The following is a 19,608-nucleotide window of genomic DNA, read 5'->3' on the forward strand; positions in this document are numbered from 1 at the left end:
CATCGATACAAAATAATGCACATAAAACAAGTAATGTATTTTCAATTTCTTTTAATATAATCTTATTTACATTGTATTTTTTCATAAATGTTTAGTACATAGTAAGTTACAATACTCTTGCATCCATTACACAGTGAACTCAGAACCTATAAAATGCAGATTGAATCGATACTGCGTAACAGTCTTCAATACTCGTTCGAAAACAGATCATAACCCCTTCCACATTTTTGTTTCTTTGATTTCATTCACGTCTACGGAGGAATTAATGACTGCAAAGAGAATTTTGTTCATTCATGGTGGTCTCAAACAAAGACTACTTCCTCTAACGATCAGGCTATGGAGAAAAAGAGAGAGGCGATGAAACATCAGGGCCACAAAAGAAAAAGATGGATGAAATGGATCATGATACGTGTATGAAAGGCTTCTGAGATTTTATCATACATGTCACATACACCCCCCCCCCCCCCCCCAAAAAAAAAAAATCCTGAAGGTGACTGCTTTCTACTTTTCCTCATGGCTCATTTTGTTTAAAAAAACCTTTCGACCTCTCCGTCTCCATAACTTAAGAGTTAGATTTTGAAAATTAGGGCTGGGGGAGATCAATCCCTTTCACGTGAAATAAATGCAAAAATAGCATTTAAAACACCAAAACACATACAGTTCTCATACATTGACAAGAGTATTTCTCTATAAAAATATGAATGCTTAAAATGTTTAAAAGATGCATTAATGCTCATTTGGATTACTTGATTTTTTGAGTGAATTTGACCCCTTTAATTATTTTGAGGGAGGGGGATGAAGAGATTAGTGTGGGCTCTCTGTGGAGCATATAGCAGCTTGGTCAGTAATCACTTAGTAATAAATAATAAAAATATCAGAGTGGATCAGAGTGGTCGCAGATACAAACAGAGGAGACAAAAAGCTAACAAACAGAGGAGCATTTGATCATTTTTACAGCGTAACCGGGCGCTCGCAGACGGACACAAACACACACGCACACACAAATAGTCTCACTTTCATACTGAAACCTAACAAACATGCACACATTCTGATACACAACAGTGGTTAATCATGATGCATGAATACTGGTCAATCAATCAGCTTGTCAGACAGAAAGACAATCGATCGCCGCCTTGTTCTTCACATGTTCCTGTTTTTTTTAAATGTTCACAGGCTTGTGTGTGATTGGCCGATTCCGTCCAGGGCGGACATTCTGAAGAATGACATCATAGCTTGTTAAAACTGAAGGATAAAAATGTTTCTTCAAAACATCTGAAAACATTTTAAAACTTTTTTTTCTGGGTTTTTTTCCCCCTCCTGCTGTGCTTCCTCCGTAACCCCCCAAGGTTCAGCGGTGAAGAGGTGGCGAGGGTTTTTTTGTTTGTCCTTGTGATGCTTGGCTGCTCCGTATACTCCGTGTATACGTGATATTCTGTTGATGTGTGTGTGTGTTTTTTTGTCTATATACTGTATGTAAAACGTCAAATAGTTGTGTGCAAGTGCAAGCGCAAGTGTAACTGGTGTATGTAGGTTTTCGGTTGTTGGATTCATCACTCGACAGCGAAGCCGCAGGTCTCCTCCACAGCCGTCAGCAGTTTCTCGTAAAGTTTCTCATAAGACTCGTAGGGAGGGATGTCTATCCGGTTAAAACTGCAGACCAAGAAGGAGAAAAGGTGAAACTTTCTGCTTTTTTGTTAACACAATTTTAGGCTCTTAAATACTCCAGCATCGTTTTGAGTGTGTCCTTACCACGTGTGAGCTTTGGGCAGGTTGTCTGTGTTGGCGTCTATCAAATGAATGGTGAAGAGTCTTGGTCCTGCAGAACCTGTAGAACCTTACACACATACATTCTAGTTATCACTGCTCTACTCACATCAGTCTTTGTACAGTCAAAGCACACACTGGGTTCTAAAGGTTCCCATACATCAGCCAAAGCGCTCAGTATTTTAAGTCAAACCCTGATTAGCATCTTTAGCGCCCTCCCTGTAGCGTCCAGTCTAACATAGTTAAGATTCTGATGTGTTTTGCATTTGCCCGAGTTATGCTTGAAGATGTATCTTGTTAAACGGCAAAAGCCTTAATCTACCACCAACCTTTGTATTGTGCTTTTATATTTCTGCAATATTCTACATTTCATTCTGTTCAATGTTTATACTTTTATAAATCTTCAACTATTTACTTCTATCGTACAATATTTATATTTTCATATTTCTGCGATAGTTTACATTTCACACTACACAATATTTACTTGTAATTTATTATTCTGCTACCTGTAAATAACTTTACCATACATAATTCATCTGACATTTATTAGTTACTTAATTTTTTTATTTTTAATATTCTTGTTTTTTAGCTGTGTGCACTTTAAGGTAACGCCAAATAATTTTGTTGTAAAATTGTATAATGACAATAAAGGCATTCTAATTCTAACCTCATCTTAGGTGCATTTATTCGTGTTATCAAGGCTGTCTAAGAATATACTTTTTTTTTTTAAATATCTCGGCTTAATTTTTCATTATTTTATACGCTGTTGTCATTTATTATATCCATTTAAACCTCTCTGAGAAAGTCCATGACCCACCCTGCAACGCTTTGAAGCCCTGTAGAGGGACCCTGGTGGAGCCGGTGACAAACTGCAGGAGGCGTCCTCTCCTCTCCTCGCTGAAGGCCTCCACTGCCTGCCAGAACCACCGCACCACGTTGCTCTCGCTCGTGCAGTGCTTCAGGCGGGTGTTCGTCTTCCAGTCCGCCAGGTCGATTTTCCCCAGACCGCCGATGATGAGCTGGTAGGGAGAGAGGGCGGAGGTGTTAAGATGAAGAAAAAGAAAGGCTTGTTTTTTTGTTTTTATTTTTGGGGGTGACGGCACACGTACCTCCAGTTCTTTATGGTCGAAAGGTTTAAGGAGATGCTGGGGGATGAGCTCACTGAATCCCTTCTGTAGAGCCAGAAACTGGGCTTCAATTCCTCGCATAAACCTCCAGTTCACATAAAGTCTGAAAGACACACAGTCAATGCAGTTTTAAATACAAATATTTACAAAAGCATTGTGTTTGCAATCTGTGTGCAAACCGAAAAACTGTTCTTACCTGACATATTCTTTCTTGTTCTCCTCAGTGACGGGGATATTGCGACCGTTGGGTTTGAGTTCATGCTGTAAAAACTTCCCGAAGGCATTGTGCTCCACGCAGAACGTGTGGTCGAGGACTGAAGTGATGTCGTTCTCTCTGCACAAGCATGAAACGCAATACTTAAAACACTTGAAAAGGGAACAGCGGAGGGGGGGGGGGGGGGGGGGGGGGGGGGGGGGGGGGGAATGAGCAACAGTTCATGTGCGGTCAGGCGCGCGTTCACTCACAGTATCCAGACGAGGCTCTTGTGCAGCTCGGGGTCGGTGGTCTCGAGGTCGTTGAGCTGGATGGGTTTGCCGAGTAGCTGTTTGTAGAAGGGCAGAGTGAAGCTCCCGTTGATGTAGTGACCGTGAAATACTGCCAGGCCCATGACTCGACCCACAAAGTGGAAATACGACAGGTGGTCCTGAAAGAAGAAAGGAAGAAGTGAGGCGCGTGATCAGGAGAGAGTCCCTCCTTTAGTCCGCCGTGTTTGTTGGTGCGTGTACTCACAGGGTTAATGGACGAGTCGGGGTTGATCTGTAGTGTGTAGATGTTGTCTGTGGAGTACTGGAACAGGCCGTAATAAGGGTTCAACATTTCATGACACAGCAGGTACAGCCACTCCCTGAAGAAAAAAAACCAAACAAAAACATGTTAACAAAAGACGAAAAGGAGCTGCAACGACAAACTGACTAACTCTTAGGAGTAGAAGTTAAACATGAATGCATACAGAGGGAGCCAAATCCTTCAGTTGATCAATTTAAGACTCTGGAAAATATTTTGAAGCATCCATTGAAGTGTCACTGCTCTTTACACTGTTATTTATTAAACTATATTATCCAATCACGCTGAAGCTTGGTACGGGACAACTCGGGCCTAGTGTGAGAAAACCTACTCATTGTGTCTTTTGGAGTGGCCGAAGCCGCAGTCAACCAATCACAGCCTGAACCGGGGGAAAGCTTAATAACCGCATCTTTCATAAGAATCTAAAGGCGTGGACTGTTTTCATCCTCAGCTGTCCGGGGAGAATCACTGTCGATCTTTTACAGTGATACTAAAGTCGTGGTTATGACGTAAATGTACGCCTGCAGCACACATCCATTTGAACTTTCCCTCCAGAGTAAGTTAAGTACAGTGACCAGATTTACAGACGTTCAACGGCGATGACATCACACGGGAGATGAACTCTTACCTGGCCACTCCCCCGTAATCCAGACCCTCCTCTCCTCTGAACTTCACCATCAGGCGCTTCTTCAGGTCTTTAGGCCTCATCTTCATTATTTGCCGATATGACTCCTAACACAGAAAACACACCACAAATGAAGACCTTGTGAGCAAACCCCGCCCCCGGCCCCTTTAGACCCCTGGATGTCCTGTTATTGTTTATGAAGCACAACCTGCTGCTCCAGAGAGAAGGTGACTCAAAAAGGTGTTTGTGACTGTGTGAGTCAAACACTGTGGATGCGTCTGTGCGAAGGAAAACTTTCACAACTACCCACTTAGTTCACACTGCTTTCATAGCTCCTGTGCAAACACTTTGATTGTTTTTTGACTCCACAGAGCGCGCGAGAGCGAGGACGTGTCAGCATATTCAGAGAAGAGGAGAAACACGGGGACAGTACATGAAGTCTGCAGAGAGACTCAGACAAACAAAAAAATACTTTTAAATCTATGTGATTATAGCAATCTCTTTTTCCCCAACGTTTTCCTCCCACTTCTTCTTTTGAAGTATTTCATCCATAGAGTGGAGAGAGGTGATTAAATTGATGAAGGGGATCTCTATTCTATATCTTTTTTTTTAAACTTGTGCTTGTAAAATCCTGAAAGGGTGCGTGCGACTTTACTGAGACTTTCGGCAATGAGGTAGAAAATGATTGTAGAGGAATCAGATTTTAGGTCAAGAGTTCCTGAGATTGAACGCTCCTCTTCTTCTTTCCAAAAAAAACTTCAGAACAAGTTCAGAAAAATTTTATTTAGTCTGCCAAAACTGCTCCATTCCCTCCAGTGAGCATAATCCTGAATTCTGAAAGGAACATGGACACCTACACCACACTTCCTTTTAACATTACAATGTTTTATAAGCACCTGAAAATCCTCAATGTCAGAGGCAGTCTGGATTTCGGGGGTCTCTGAGAGGGTTTAACGGTCTTCCTGCTTGAGGAAATCCAGAGCGTTCAGTCCACAGCAGTTTCTGTGCAGCTCTTTCTGGTAACATCTGTTTTCAACATGTGGAGTTTGCAATCCAGTAACACTGAGGGCAGTGAAGTACAGAACAACGACCTGCGACTAACAGACGTTCTGATTTTACAGACGTTCTGTTTCTTTTTTTTTAATCCTGCTACACAAAACTGCAGGAAGGAGCGCTTCCTAAACTTTAAGTCAGTGTTCGGGAATCTTTTCCGATGTAAAAACATGAAATCGTAGAAAAACTCTTGAGGTAACAAAACATTTCGATGAATGTGTTGACTGTTCTTCCTCGACGATTTATCGGTGCAATGTTGCGGCGCACTTTTCAGTGTGACTCGGACGAACAGGAACTTACAGCAGCAGACTAACAGCATGCTGTAACATTACTAACGTGGAGCAGAAACCAGCTGCACGATCGATGACGGGGTGAGAGTTGATGGAGAAAAGACGACGCAACACTTCAAATACTTAAGGTTTAAGAAAGTCAGCCCAAAAAAAAAGAGAAAAAAAAAATTATGGAGAGTATAATGTCTTTGTTGTGCTGTCATCTCGCTGCACAGTATATCTGAATACAGGACCAACTGTTTGCTTTACGGTTTCTATTAATTTACAAAAATAAAAAAGTATTAGACAAACACCAAGGCACTCTCTTTTAAACTGTTTTAATAAATGCCTTTTTTTCCCAATGCATGGTCGTGTTGACTTTAAAAACAAACTTTTGACTTCATCAGACACTCGAATGGAAAACAGTAGGCCATTCAGTAGGTTTTTTTTTTTTTTTTTTTAACTTGGAACTGAAGTTGTGGCATTTGAACTGCTGCTCCCAGCGGGGAGTTTTTCTTGTTTTTCTAGAGAAGTCTCGAACAGTTTGTCAATGATCATTTCAGTGCTCTGAGATTTAAAAGCCCGAATAAATTTACTCTTCATCCATACGAGGGGTCCCTGGAGTGTAAACACTGGAACTAACATTGGATGTGGATCTGTGTTATGTACTGACCATGTTCGACTAATGTTGTGATTTCTCTTTTTTTTTTTCCTTTCCCGGTTTGACCTTTGCACTCACCTCAAAGATCTCCTCTCGCGACACCTCGATGCGACAGTGTCCTGCCTGAGGCTGCTGCAGGGACAGCTCGTGTCGGAGCAGCTTTAGCTTATGGACTAGGTCTCTCTCGTATCGCGCTGCTACGTCTCCTTCTCCCCCTCCTACTCCTCCTCCACCGCCGCCCACACCTCCACCTCCCACCTCTTCGCCCCCAACATCCATCTGGGGGGCTTGGGAGGAATCCTTTGCTTGGGATTGCTGGCTAAAAGGAGGGAAGAGAGAAGAGAGTGAGGGGAAGAAAAAGAGCAGGCAGGATTAGCCACAGCAGTTAAAAGTACTCTGAAGCCACATTTTTGTAAATCGCACAATTGTGCATCATTAACAGCGCCGACTGTTAGTAGGTCATGTTAGAAGCAGAATGAGTCCAGTGAGAGATTAGATTAACGACAGATTAGTCTTGAAACCACTTATTTTGGATGTAGCAGCGATGTCTGCGCTCAGGTGTAGGTGGATTTCTTTTTTTTTTTTTTGTTAGTGGAGGGTTCAGGAGATGGTTCCAAAAGGTCGAGAGCGTGGGAAAGTTGTACCTGATGATAGTGTGTAGACGCGGGTCTGTGAACTGAGTGGTCCGGTTGTTGTGATCCACAAAGTAGATCCGGCCAGACACGGTGCTTCGGACCTCCCAGCCAACTGGCAGCGGCCCAAGCTCTTCGCAGCTCACGCTGGCCAGATCCCTGCTCGGGTGATACGTAACCACAGTGAGACTCCAACACAGGCTGAGGCTGTCAAAGCTTTCAGACACTTCTCAATCCAATGGGTTTTAAAAGACACAATCGATTTTATTGAAATGATCAATAACATCCGATAGTACTACTAAAGTTTTAAATAATCTACAGATGTTCAAGTGAAGGAGGCAGAGAGGCAGCTTGGCAAACATTAAATTAAAATATCAATATTTAGGGCGGCAGTAGCTCAGTCTGAAGGGACTTGGGTTGGGAACCCGAGTTGCCAAGTCCCGGGCCCAAACACCAAAACTCGCTGTAAGCAGCCCCCTCACTCTGAGACCTCTCCATTAAAGGGGACATATGATACCTCTTTTTAACCAGTCCCCCTGTGCTCTTAATGAAACATCTGTGCTGTGCTTTGGTCCAAATATTACACGAGTCAAGCAGCAGAGGAGGTTTGTGACCCAGTAGAAACCAGCTCTCTCAGAACACTTCGTTCTGGTGTGTGTGTCTCTTTAAATGTTATGACCGAGTTATCCTGGTAGACATCGCTCCTCTGTAGAGACAATAAAAATGACGGACCTGCACAAAAGTTTTGCTCTAGGCTGGAGGTGGGGTCCATAGGATTAGATATCAGGGGAGGGGAGGAGATTTTCTTACCAGAATCCAACTTGTGATGTCACAAAATTTGAAACAGAGCATTTTTCTCTGTGTGGTCAGACTTATGCAGACCACAAACAACAAATGACTGGATGGATTTATTTCAAATTTTGTGGGTTGATAGACACTCAGCTTACCCACATACACTGTATGTTTAATTTATGACATTTAATCCTATTTTTTCTATTTTTAATTGTAATTCATCACGTTTGAACTCAATTTTTTTAACCTAAATTTAATGAAACAAGGATGTAATATGCAAAGGACCAAACAAACAGGAACACAAACAGAGTGCAGAACAGAGGGGACCCTGTGTAATGTACTGTCTTTGTGTTAAATTCTCCTTTATGACCCGCTCCTCTGCTGCTGCAATGACCCAGTTTGTCAACAGAGTTTATTCAAGGTTCGTCTCCTTTCTATGTGCTGCTTAGCTTCGACAGAGGTGAAGTGGTTGTGTGTTCATACCGTGGTATCCGGGGGTCGTGCCAGGTGCTGACACCCGTCTGTGTGTGAAGAAAGTAGACCTGGCCCTGTACTGTTGTTCTCTGCTCTGTTTAAAAAAAAAAAAAAGAACAGACGTAATGGGCCTTTTTTCGAAAAGGCAACAAAAGACCAGCTGTTCATATAAGAGCAAGAATCAGAAGATGGTGTAACATATCAGTTCTGTTTGACTTACCGTATCCCTCGGGGAGGTCAGGCGGTTGGTGCCCGTGGGGTCTGTTCTGTGGTGTGTGGCCATGGCCTCGCGAGTCCTGCCCTCTGATTCGCTGCGTTTGAAGACGGTTCTCCTGACTGGGCGAGTCAAGACGACAGTTCCCGCCCCCCGCTGCACCGGTGGGGTCCGAGTAGGGAAGCGGCTCTTCACTGAAGCATCCCTCGAACACAGGCCTGCATACCCAGTCACACACAAACATGAAATAATTACTCAACTACTAATTTTAGATTTGGAGCTCAGAAATAAGGAAATGATAACACAAGTAATAATGATAGCTACAGAACCAACCACTTGCTTTTAGCTGACAATGGATGATTTGTATTTATTACATCACTCACCCATCGTTTTCCAACAGTCCTCTACAGTCCACTACCGGACCTCCGCTGCCGATGCGGTCTCGTGTTTGTAAGCTCACTGGAAACAGACCGGTAGTAAAGATCAGAGAGGATCAGATCGACTCATGAACAATGCAAACAGAAGAGTTTAAACCGTGTGTCCTGGTGTCAAATCTTACCGACAATCTGCCCCCGGACTGCATCACTGTCCGAGGGGTTCAGTTTACATAAATCGAGACGCTGGTCTGGAAGGAATAAAAAAGCAAACAGTCAGCTTTTGTGTTAGTGTGTTTGTGTGTTCATTTAAAACGACACACATGAAGACACACTTACATCCTGTGTCTTTTAGCCTGCTGATGGCGTTTGAAAGAAGTCTTATGCAGCCCAGGAAGCCCGCCCCCTGTCGTTTATGATCTTCTTGTGGTTCCATATACTGATGGTGATGGAGTCTGTCTTTCCAATGTAACTGGGGAAAAAAAAAAAAAAAAAAGTTCTCACAGGTCTGTTTCAAAACAAAGTCTGGGCACACTCACACGATGAAACCCCAAGCACGTTTCACTTTTGTTTTTCACTTTGAATTTCAATCCTTTTCTTATAACTCCAGCTTTTAGAAAAGTAACAGGGCGGATTCAGTAATGACATGTTTACAGATGTAGGGGGTGCAGGAGACTCACAGGTCGTAGTGCTGATTCCATTTGGGGTCCAGTGTGCTCTTGACTGTGTCTGTAGAGTGGCATTGACCTGATCCGTCCACCACCACCTTGGCAAAAGGATCTGGAAGGCCTGCAGGGAAAACCATTCACACGTTAGCCGTCTGCATCCAGTTCATTAAATCACAAAGAAGCATTCGACAAAAATTTGCTTCAGATCTGCGGAAAGATCTGAATGACCCACTCCCATCATCTCATTATGTACACCCAACATGGAAATGTTCATAAAGATTTGTGCACATATTAAAAGGAGGTACTTACGAAAGAAGTCTTTCTTTGCGAGGTTTTTGGCACATAATACTGTAAAAAGAGAAAACGGTTATGAACAAAAATGCCACACAGAGAAATATGGAAATGTTGGTCGCAGTGTGTAGGCTGCTACAAGAGGCATGCGGTGCAAACACAGAACGTGTGTGAGGAGAAGTACGTCTGAATGCCAGAAGATGGAAACGAGCAGGAGAAGTTATGTGACATGCAGACAGGAGACAGCAGTAAAGTATAGAGGCTGAGGTCAGGATCCTTACGCACGCACCACACACACACACACACACGAGCCGCCCACTAATAGTGGCAGAATGCCTCCGCTGCCACATCATCGTTGTGCCTTCAGAGAGCCGAACTCAGACTGACCAACACTTTGTGAACATGTAAAAGTGTGCTAAAGTATCGGGCCTGTCGTGTGCGTGTTTCTTTTTTGTTGTGTTCTCGTGGCGTCACGTGTCTCTGGAAGCAGATGAGCGAACGCGGCTTCCCCCCAACAGCACGCTCCCTTTTTAAAAAAATGAAGCACAGCCGAGTCCGGCCGGTCACAAGTCGTCATTATAAGTTGCGGTGTGCCGACTGAGCCAAAACAACCTTTGTGTTTTTGTGTTCAAACATCTGAGCGATCACAATGATGACGCCTCCACTGGAGCCCGAACATGGTCAAAGAACAAACAAAAACATGTGGAAGAATGAGCTCTGGGTGTAAACTCTTCTTAAGAGCTGTGACTCCTGTGTTGTTGGGTGAAGATAGTATTCCGATGATAAAGCCTCTTGATCATTGTTTTTATCGCTCGACTGGATGACTGATGTCGGAAGCGATGCCTCAGTGAGGAGCGTGGGACTGAATGCACCGGCACTTATAGTCACTTCTCTCCTTAAAGCTCCACACGGTCACGTTTAGTAGAAGTCCATGGACTCGTACAGTGGTCTGAAACAAGAGGGGGGAAATGTGACAGGAGAAAAAAAAAAAAAAAAAAAAAAAAACCTCTCGTCTCTATTCGCCTGCTCTTCTTTTTAAAGACGAGGCTGACTAATGAGGTGGAAGAAGAGCAAGAGGCGAGGCAGGACGGAGGAGGAGGTGGTGGGGGGGTTTGTCCCCACGATGGGTTGAATTATTAAAGTCTCCGTTTCCTCCTGTGTTAATCTGCCAGGGCTTTAAATAGGGTTTCATGTATTAACGGCACAGGTCCTGTGTCCGGCTTGCACTCTGGTGTAAAGTCTGATCTCACAGAAGCAGCAATCGAGTTCGACTTGGCCACAACTTTTGTCCGTTAGGGTTTTTTTTTAAACGGGCGAGCCTCTTTGTCGACTTGAATAATTCCCATGACGACATCTTGAGCTACGAGAGCTCACGATATTAACAGGGAAAGAGGCGGACATGTCCTGTGGAGGTGAAAACTGTCTGAGGATACGAGGGCAGGGCAGCGGCCATCATGACAGAGTCAGATGTTGAACTAAAATAATAATAAAATAAATAAATAAATAAATAAACCCGCCACTTTCAAATCCTGTCTCAGCGGGTGGAGACGCAGCTGATCACACTCCATCACAGCCCCCCCTCTCATTGATCTGCAGTGATTTGGTCGGGCCCGGACGCCCACTGAGGAAGTTAGTCAGTTAGGTGTTGCTTCAGGATGTGGTTAGCTGGTGTGGTGATGTGCATTCGTCTGGCATTTCTTCGCTGTGATTAAGCCCGTTTAGATTGGCTGCAGGATATCCGTCGCTCTTCCTCATCAAAACCCTGCGGGTCCCTCCTCCTCCTCCTGACTCACACATTCCTCACCGAGACCTCACCGTGTCTACACAGACACAATCAAAGACACACAGAGGGGGGGGGGGGGGGGGGGGTTCTAATTTACCCCTACATCCGCTTTAAAGGATGACTTCCTCTGCCACTGTCATTGCTTTACACCCCTCCAATCTGTTTGGCAGAAATGAGGGACTCTCTCTCTCTTCATTATCTACCGCCTGACCAGCTTCCTCTGTGGCATCGAGTGTGTGACCGAGCCTTTCCCAGCGTCTCAGGAAAGACCTCATCCTGCCAAGGTCGTGCCTGGTGAAGACACAGAGAGATACAGCTCAGCTGCTCCTCAATTTACCCCACTGCACTGTTCTTTTTTGTTGTTGTTCTTTTTTGTCATTTTACTTCCCCTCCTTTAAAAAAAAACTGAGAGCTGGACAGAGCCTGCAGGGGAAAGAATCCTTTTCATGCAATCTTGAGGGGAACAAGCCGAAACAGTTCGGGGGGGGGGGGGGGGGGGGGGGACGACACACTGAGCTGCTTCTGTGCCACGCTAGCAGCTCCTCTGCTACATTTAAAGTCACATCATGTTTCTCGCACAATCAACCGGCTCCCTCGGACTCTCTGAGGAGGTTGGTTGCTACTTAGCTTCTCCTGCATTTTAAGCAGAGAGACAAACTGGACGCTGGTCTGGTGATGACAGCAGCTATAAAACGCTCAGAGGCACATGAGCAACCTGCTCCAGTTGAAAACGTAACGCTCGAGTTTTAGGAGAACAAAACAGGATGTAACAAACTCTCTGCTCACTGCATCAACACATCGACAAGTGTAGACAAGCGACATGAACACTTCCATCCTTCTGGGACGAACCACAACCACCGCTTCCTTATTGTTGAAGTGCTGATGAAATCATTTTGTTCCCAACGTGATGAATTACAACATCCTGATACATGAAGTCGTTCTGCAAGACAGCGGGCTTCTCAGGTAAAGTTGTCCCAATCTAAATACCCACAACTTCCTCTTCTGCCGAAAAAACACAGAATCCCGCGTCAGCAAAAGTGCCGTTCATCAACAACACAGCAAACTGCACTGTGATCGTACATCGAGCTGTGAGGGGTTTAAGAACAGCCCGTCTGTGAGGGGGCTGCGAGCTGAGCTGCACCTCGTGTTCAGTGAGTCGGGGGTTGTTTTTTTACGCGCTTCGTCTTGTTTTAACGTTTTGATTCTGTCCCGGTTTTGTTAAAAAATAATAATTAAAAAAAAAAAAAAAAAGAGTAAAGCAGCTCCAACTGAACGTTTTGTTTCCCTCCAAACACTCGACCAAAGACCTTGAATCCTCGGCGTTGTAAGTGACTTTTTAAAGCCGTTTATAAAGTGTTAAAAGCCCTGATTCATTTCATGCACGGCATCTTAAGTGTTGTTCTGCACTTGTTCTGCACATCCCATTCTTCATTCCTTCTCAAGGTTTTGTTCTTGTCCTTTTACGTTGATGAATAAACTTTGTATACTATGGTCCTGTCTGCATGTGGAACTGATTAATTGAAGTTATAAGAACTGATGGAAGGAATTAAAGCAACTAAGATCCCCATCTTACTGCGATGTAATCTCCCCTCTCAGCTTCCAAAAAAACAGAGAGAGAGAGCCGGCGGGGCACGTGAGCAAATATCTCACCTACTTAATAACAAGGCCCGCACCGGCATCCAAACACACACGCAGGATGACCAACGGATCGGTGTGTCCGCTGCCAAACACACACACACAAAAAAAAAAAGAAAAAAAGGGGACGTATAATAGTTCCAGGGAACTAACAGGGAAGTGGTTTAAAAAAAAAAAAAGGAGCAGACTGGTGTGCGCTTCTTCTTCATGTGCTTCTACGAGCAATATTGTCCGATGAGCTTTTAGTGACAGTGTTTGTGTGCGTTGGCAGACATGCTGCTGGATCAGAAAGTGAGAGGATTAAAAGTGCTTCTGGTGCTTTCTTGGTAACAGGGATTTCCCTTCTTTTCTTTCTCTTTCACTCTGAGCTGCCGTTTGTGTCCGTATACGTCTCCAGGTCACTTCAGTACCTGACGTAGCCTCTTTGTTGGGCTCTTTCACAAGTCACTCATTTAATCTGCCTACCTGGCATCGAAACGCGCGCCGCACGTGTCGCTTCCACGAACAAATCAACGTTATCCGTCTGAATCACTGAGACTTTCATTCATTAGACAGGATTTCCCCCCCCCCCACACACACAATAAAGCTCATTCATTTTCCAAACAAAAACACTCTTTTTCTATTTTCCATGCCCTTTATCCACAATGTGCGTCCACAAGTCTGGGATTCAAACTTTACCAGCAGCATGGAAATGAAGATTGAAGCTAGACCAAGAAATGAGCCATGCCTTATTTATATCATTACAAGACATACTGTGTTCATTCCCAGGGTTTCTTAAATCAAAACTTAGCATATATAAAACAGAATAAGGATAAACTACATTGATCCCCCATGGGGGGAGTTCAGGTGTTACAGCAGCTCAAAAAAACAGTAAAACAGGTAATATAAACAGCATCAATAGCAAAAAACATTAATTCCAGCATTAATATCCACTGAAAAGAGCAACACTATGTCAAATATTAAACAACACTTGGATTCTAACAGGGAATCACAACATGTTTTTTGATGATTTCTTACTAAAAGCGAGTGTTTGGGAAGTGTTCAAAGTGACTTTTCTTCATGATACAAGCTGAGAAATGCTAACTCTCAAAAAGCTCAACAACAGAAAGACACTAAAATGACCTCTTGGCCAGCTAAAGCATGTCCATGTACACCCATTTAGTCTCAACCAGTATGAAACCTTCCTGGTGTGTGTCTGTGTGTGTGTGTGTCCCTGCCACAGACACACACTCCTCTCTGATGTAGGCCAAACAAGGCCTCACACTGACAGACTAAACACAGCACAGGCCAGCCAGGCACCATTGCACTCCCATTGGCTCATCGCACATTCCTCACCCAATTAGAATTCCACTCATACCTGAGGGGGCGGGGCACAGTCAGGGGTAATGACCTTTGTTTGCATCCAGGCTGAAATAATCAGTGAGAGGTTTACTCCCAAATACATAACTTAAACACACACACACACACACACACACAGCTGTCTAAGACATCCAAACACTTTCTCTGTTTCCTCTCATCACAAACACAAGTGTCTGATAAATTCACCAGAGGCTCCAGAGTCTAAATCTTTGATTTACTCTGTTAGAGCACTGACCGAATTATTACACTGCTGATTTTTGTTCACTTACTTTTTTTCCTGCTTGATTAATTTATTCATTATTTTCTTAATTACTTGTAAATTTAATTAGACAAACTGATTAAGATGTGTTGCATATAAAGCTTTGTTTGCCCATAATTGAAAACTCTAAATTAAGCACTTTCTGTTCCAATGTCGTCTCTTTAACACTGATGTGGACACAATCCATTAAGTTTACTCTTAAAAAGGACATATTATGAAAAATCTACTTTTACCAGAGTGTGGGTAACCAGAGTGTCTGACCCACAGAATTTGAAATAAATCTGCCCAGACCTTTGTTTGTGGTCTGCATAAGTCTGACCACACAGAGACAAATGCTCCGTTTCAAATTTACTCAGTTTCTGGCATCACAAGTTGAATTCTGGTACGAAATTCCCCTCCCCTGATATCTCTACCCATGGACTTTTGTGCAGGTCCGCCATTTTTATTGTCTCTACAGAGGGGTGACTGCGGGTCATTGTATTTAAAGAGACACACACCAAAAAGGAGCGTTCTGAGAGAGCTGGTTTGTAAAGGGTCAGAAACTTTGTCTGGTACTTGATTCATGTTATATTTGAACCAAAGCACAGCACAAATGTTTATTTAGAGCACGGTGGACTGTTTGAAACGCTTTGGAGGATAATATCAGTTTAAGTATCAGGAAGTGTGCACAATTAAATGCCAACTTCTGTCAAAACCAGTTATTTACAAAGAAAAAAACTAATCTTCTCTGATGTCATTTTCATAAAGGTGAGTATCCTTTCTTTACACCTCCGTGTCATCAAAGAGAATTGATATTTGCTCTCTTAAAGCACACGGACAGAAGATTTCACCTAGGGATGAGCGATGTGACCTAAAAAAAAAACCCTCAATCATTTTCATACACGGCTAGACGTTAAACTAGATTTCTTTGCATGAGAAACTACAAATGACTAAAAACAAGTCTTGCTTTCATTTCCCCCCCAATAAAACGTAACCAAAGCAAACCATTCAAGGATGAATAAAGTAACCTGCAATTCTTTTTAAGGATTAAAGTGCGAGCGATATAAACTTAAGCAAAAGTAAAAGATGAGGCAGAGAAACTTCAGCCAAATCAATGTGACTGGTTACCTCACACCTGGGCCCACTGAGCCACTCTCTAAGAAGTAAATGTGAGCGGGGGATGTGAACCCAGGACAAGTTAAAAAGAAGATGTTTTCCATTTTCTACAAACTATATTCATTGGTAAAACTGACCCACCAAACAATTTAATAGTTGATAAAAATGTTTTTGCAATTTAGAACACCACTGTTTTTTGCACATGTTAATCTACTCAATGTATGTTTACGTTCAGTGAAACTGAATGTAGACTTACAAATGTCGTAGGTTATTTGGGATTGGGTTATTACTTGGGATCAATAAAGTTCATCCAACTATCTATCCAAGCTTTTTATAAAAAATAAAAAAAACATCTTGTCTGTTTTCTTGCTTGAGTTTCTTTTCTGTATTTTCGTGTAGGCCAATTTTTAGTTGTACCCATGTCCCTTACTGTGTTTAATAGTATTATTATGGGGTTTAGTTTGCATGTGTTGTATTTTTCGAAGCCAGGTTCAGAAATGGGGGGGGGTAGTAGTAGTGTGAAAACAAACAGCATGTGGCAGACGTGTGAAGAGCAGTAACTGAGCATTTTACTTAAAAACAAAAAACATGCCTTAGAAATCAAACATGTCATGCGCTATCACTCTGTTTAGGAGACATCTAGTCTTCCAGCTGGAACATTTAGGTGTGTGTGTGTGTTTGCGTCGCTTTGGATCAGGAGGGAGGACATGGCGTCTGCCCAGCAGCACAGGGAGGTCATTTCCATTTGAATAGACGCCCCTGGGTGCACAGTGGAGCAACATTAGCTACAGTAAGAACCATTGTTCCAGCTGTGAGCGTGTGTGTGTGTGAGAAGAAAGAGACTCCTATATGTGCCTCACAGAAACGAATCTGACTCGTAAAAAAACATCAAAATACTAGAGACGAGTTCGGGGTAAAAAAGAAAAAAAAAAGGTGTTTAAGGTTTTTTTAATTGAACGGGTAAGACATTTATCCTGCCGCAGCTAATCTAGGCTAGCATGTCAAATCTACAGACTTACTGCTTTTTTAAGACAGGCTGTGTTTAGATATTTCCTTTATTTACAAGGTACTGAGCTTGTCGCATTCAAGTCGAGCGATGAGTTTGACTGGTGGTCTGCTGAAAAAAAATGGGTGTAGCTAGCAAGCGATAGCGGTCAACACTGGTAGCACTGGTGTTACTGTTAGCCAAGCGTTAGAGAAGAGTTAACAACAGATAAAAGTTTCTGACTTTGCCAGAGGTAGTGCTTTAAAATGTCACCAAGACTATGGACAAATGTGGTGTGTCGAAACTGTAAAAGCAGAAAAGGAAAGTGGAACGCTTCTCGACAGCTCTGTTGGGTTTAAATTTTGGGTTAGCATCCCAGCTAACGAGCTAGCACTTGTACTGCTGACACAAAAACCGGATGTTTGGGCAAACGGCAGAGCTGAGAGTCTGAACGACATCATGCCGTGTTTAAACATCAAGACATTACAACAGTTATACCAGGTGTAACATAAGAGCTAAGGGTTCAAACATGCCCTGTAAGCAATGTTTTTTGTTACCTGTCAGTCGGATTTTTATGCTGGACCCGTTCCTCCGAGTCCCAGGATTCGACATCACTCCGGGAGAAACGATCACACACAAACTTCCCCTTTTGGGAGTCCCCCCGCTTCCAAAAAAACACCGTTTCACCACTAAATGGGAACACGACGAACTTCAATTTAAAAACATGCGGTTTTATTTTGTTGATTCCTTTTCCCTCACGGTTTAAAACGTGTTATTTCATCGCAAAGTCCTGCGCTCCCTCGAAATCCGACAACACGAGAGAACATTTTCGCTCAAGCACGTACTGACGTCATGTCCTTAACGGGTATAACCTTACGTGCTCGCGTCTTAGAAGCGTGGGCGTGCCCGTGAGAATCAACCAATTACTAGATAGATAGATAGATAGATAGATAGATAGACAACTTTATTATTTATTATACCCTGTATAAACACTGTTAAAAGACAAAACAATAGTGTCTATCTGTCTTAATTCAAGCTCTCCAAACATTGCCTTCCAGAAAATACTAGTATTCATACAAGAAGAGAGATGTACAGAGTTTGTCAGAATGCATGAATGTTAAAGATGTATGCATCTTAATGATTCTTTTCTCCTCCCACATAATCTAAAAAAATGCACAAAATCACATGAACCCACACACACACTTGTGTTGTTCCATTTCTAATCTAAATTCAGAGTTTTACAATGTTTAACTCCTTAACAGTACTTGAGATATCACATTCTTTGATTTGCCTTTATCACCTGAGTTTTCACTTGTTGTCAGTGCATTGTAATCATGTTGAAGATGACACATCTCCTATGCTGTGCTTTTGTCAAGAATGTGCAGAATACTAAAACACAGGTATGCTCCATTTAAGGTTAAGGAAAGTTGGGTGGGTGGTGGATAATAGTTTGAGGGATTTGGCTGTTTAGCAGCATTGGGGTTAGCTGCATGGCCACTTTATTAGCTGGCAGAACAATAGACCCTGTCAGCAGTCTGTTTACAGGACTTAGTAAATCCATATAAGCAGGGAAACGGCTTGCTGAGCTCCACAAACTTGTTTTTTCTCTCAGACAAAACAAACAGAAATTGACAGGAAACACATGTATGTATTGGTTTTGTGTTATTAGAGTTTTCGTAGTGTCTTCTTTATGAACAGCAATACATCTATTCACTCCAACTTGTATTGTGTATGTTTACACACACAAACACATGCATGTGTGTGTGCACACAAATACTCATGTACATCTGTTGGTATGATAATGATTTTTTTAGTGCATGTGTATTATTCTATTATTTTTATGTGTCTGGATCCCTCTGCATTAACTTAGTGTGTCAACATAGATAAATCAAAGTGGCCGTTTTAGTTAAGCCTCTACTAACATAAACGCCCAGTTCAAACTTATAAAGAAGACTTTGTCATGCTCTCCTCTGGATTTTTTATGGTGAGCATGTGCATTATTTGATTGTATTTGTCTTTTACAGCTCTGTCAGATCCTCACATTACATCACCTGGAACCTGATGATGTTTATCTTTAAGTCTTTTTAATATTATTTTCAATGTCTGTTTAAGGGTTTGGGTAGAAGAACCGTTAATTTGTGTGGGATCACAGATGAATTACAGATTATCCGATGATACCTGGGCTGAAAATGATGTTTAAATCGATTGAAACAACTAGTTGGCCAAATGAATATATAGAAAAGAAAAGTAGCCTACATAGGATTGAAAAATAATAAAATGTTAACACTTTAAAATAACAAACAACAATAACAAAAATCCCAAGTTCAAATATCTTAAGCAAATTTGTATTTCCTCCTGAATAGGTAAAAGTAGGCAAACTTTCCTAAATTAAAGTTTTAATTCAAGCTCAGTTGTTTGAAAAGCTAGGATATTTGTCAGAATGGAATTGAATAACTGTAACACAATTCAGATAAACATATTTAAAGCACAACTTTGTTTTCACCTGTCAATGTTTTATAAAAAAATGTGAAGAGCCCCATGTTGAAGTAATGTATTTTATATCCAGTGCCACATACTGCTTGGCATATGGTACGGCATTATTCCCATTTTATCATAAAATACTCAGCTTTTCAGAAGCCTTGCTTGAGTGTTTCATGCAATACTCTGATTTTCAGTCAGTAAAAAGGATGACATACCTTCTTGATTTCTATGCGAAATCATGAACATTCATGGCCAGTTGATGGTGCTGTTGCTTTTTATTCAC

General features: G+C 42.3%; 1 protein-coding gene across 1 annotated transcript; it reads right to left on the minus strand.

Annotated features, from left to right (window-relative positions):
• Positions 1-36: 36 nt before the first annotated feature.
• On the minus strand, positions 37-17,712 carry smurf1 (SMAD specific E3 ubiquitin protein ligase 1). Its single transcript, XM_079366582.1, is given in 19 exon segments — positions 37-1,650; positions 1,750-1,825; positions 2,582-2,783; positions 2,874-2,994; positions 3,088-3,225; positions 3,357-3,535; positions 3,622-3,736; positions 4,304-4,407; positions 6,362-6,602; positions 6,928-7,074; positions 8,191-8,275; positions 8,402-8,613; positions 8,779-8,854; positions 8,955-9,020; positions 9,109-9,189; positions 9,192-9,241; positions 9,450-9,558; positions 9,747-9,785; positions 17,402-17,712. Coding segments are annotated over 19 exon segments (2,196 nt in total). The 5' UTR covers positions 17,457-17,712; the 3' UTR covers positions 37-1,550.
• Positions 17,713-19,608: the final 1,896 nt, after the last annotated feature.

Source organism: Symphodus melops, assembly GCF_947650265.1.
Source record: "Symphodus melops genome assembly, chromosome: 17".
NCBI lineage: Eukaryota > Metazoa > Chordata > Actinopteri > Labriformes > Labridae > Symphodus > Symphodus melops.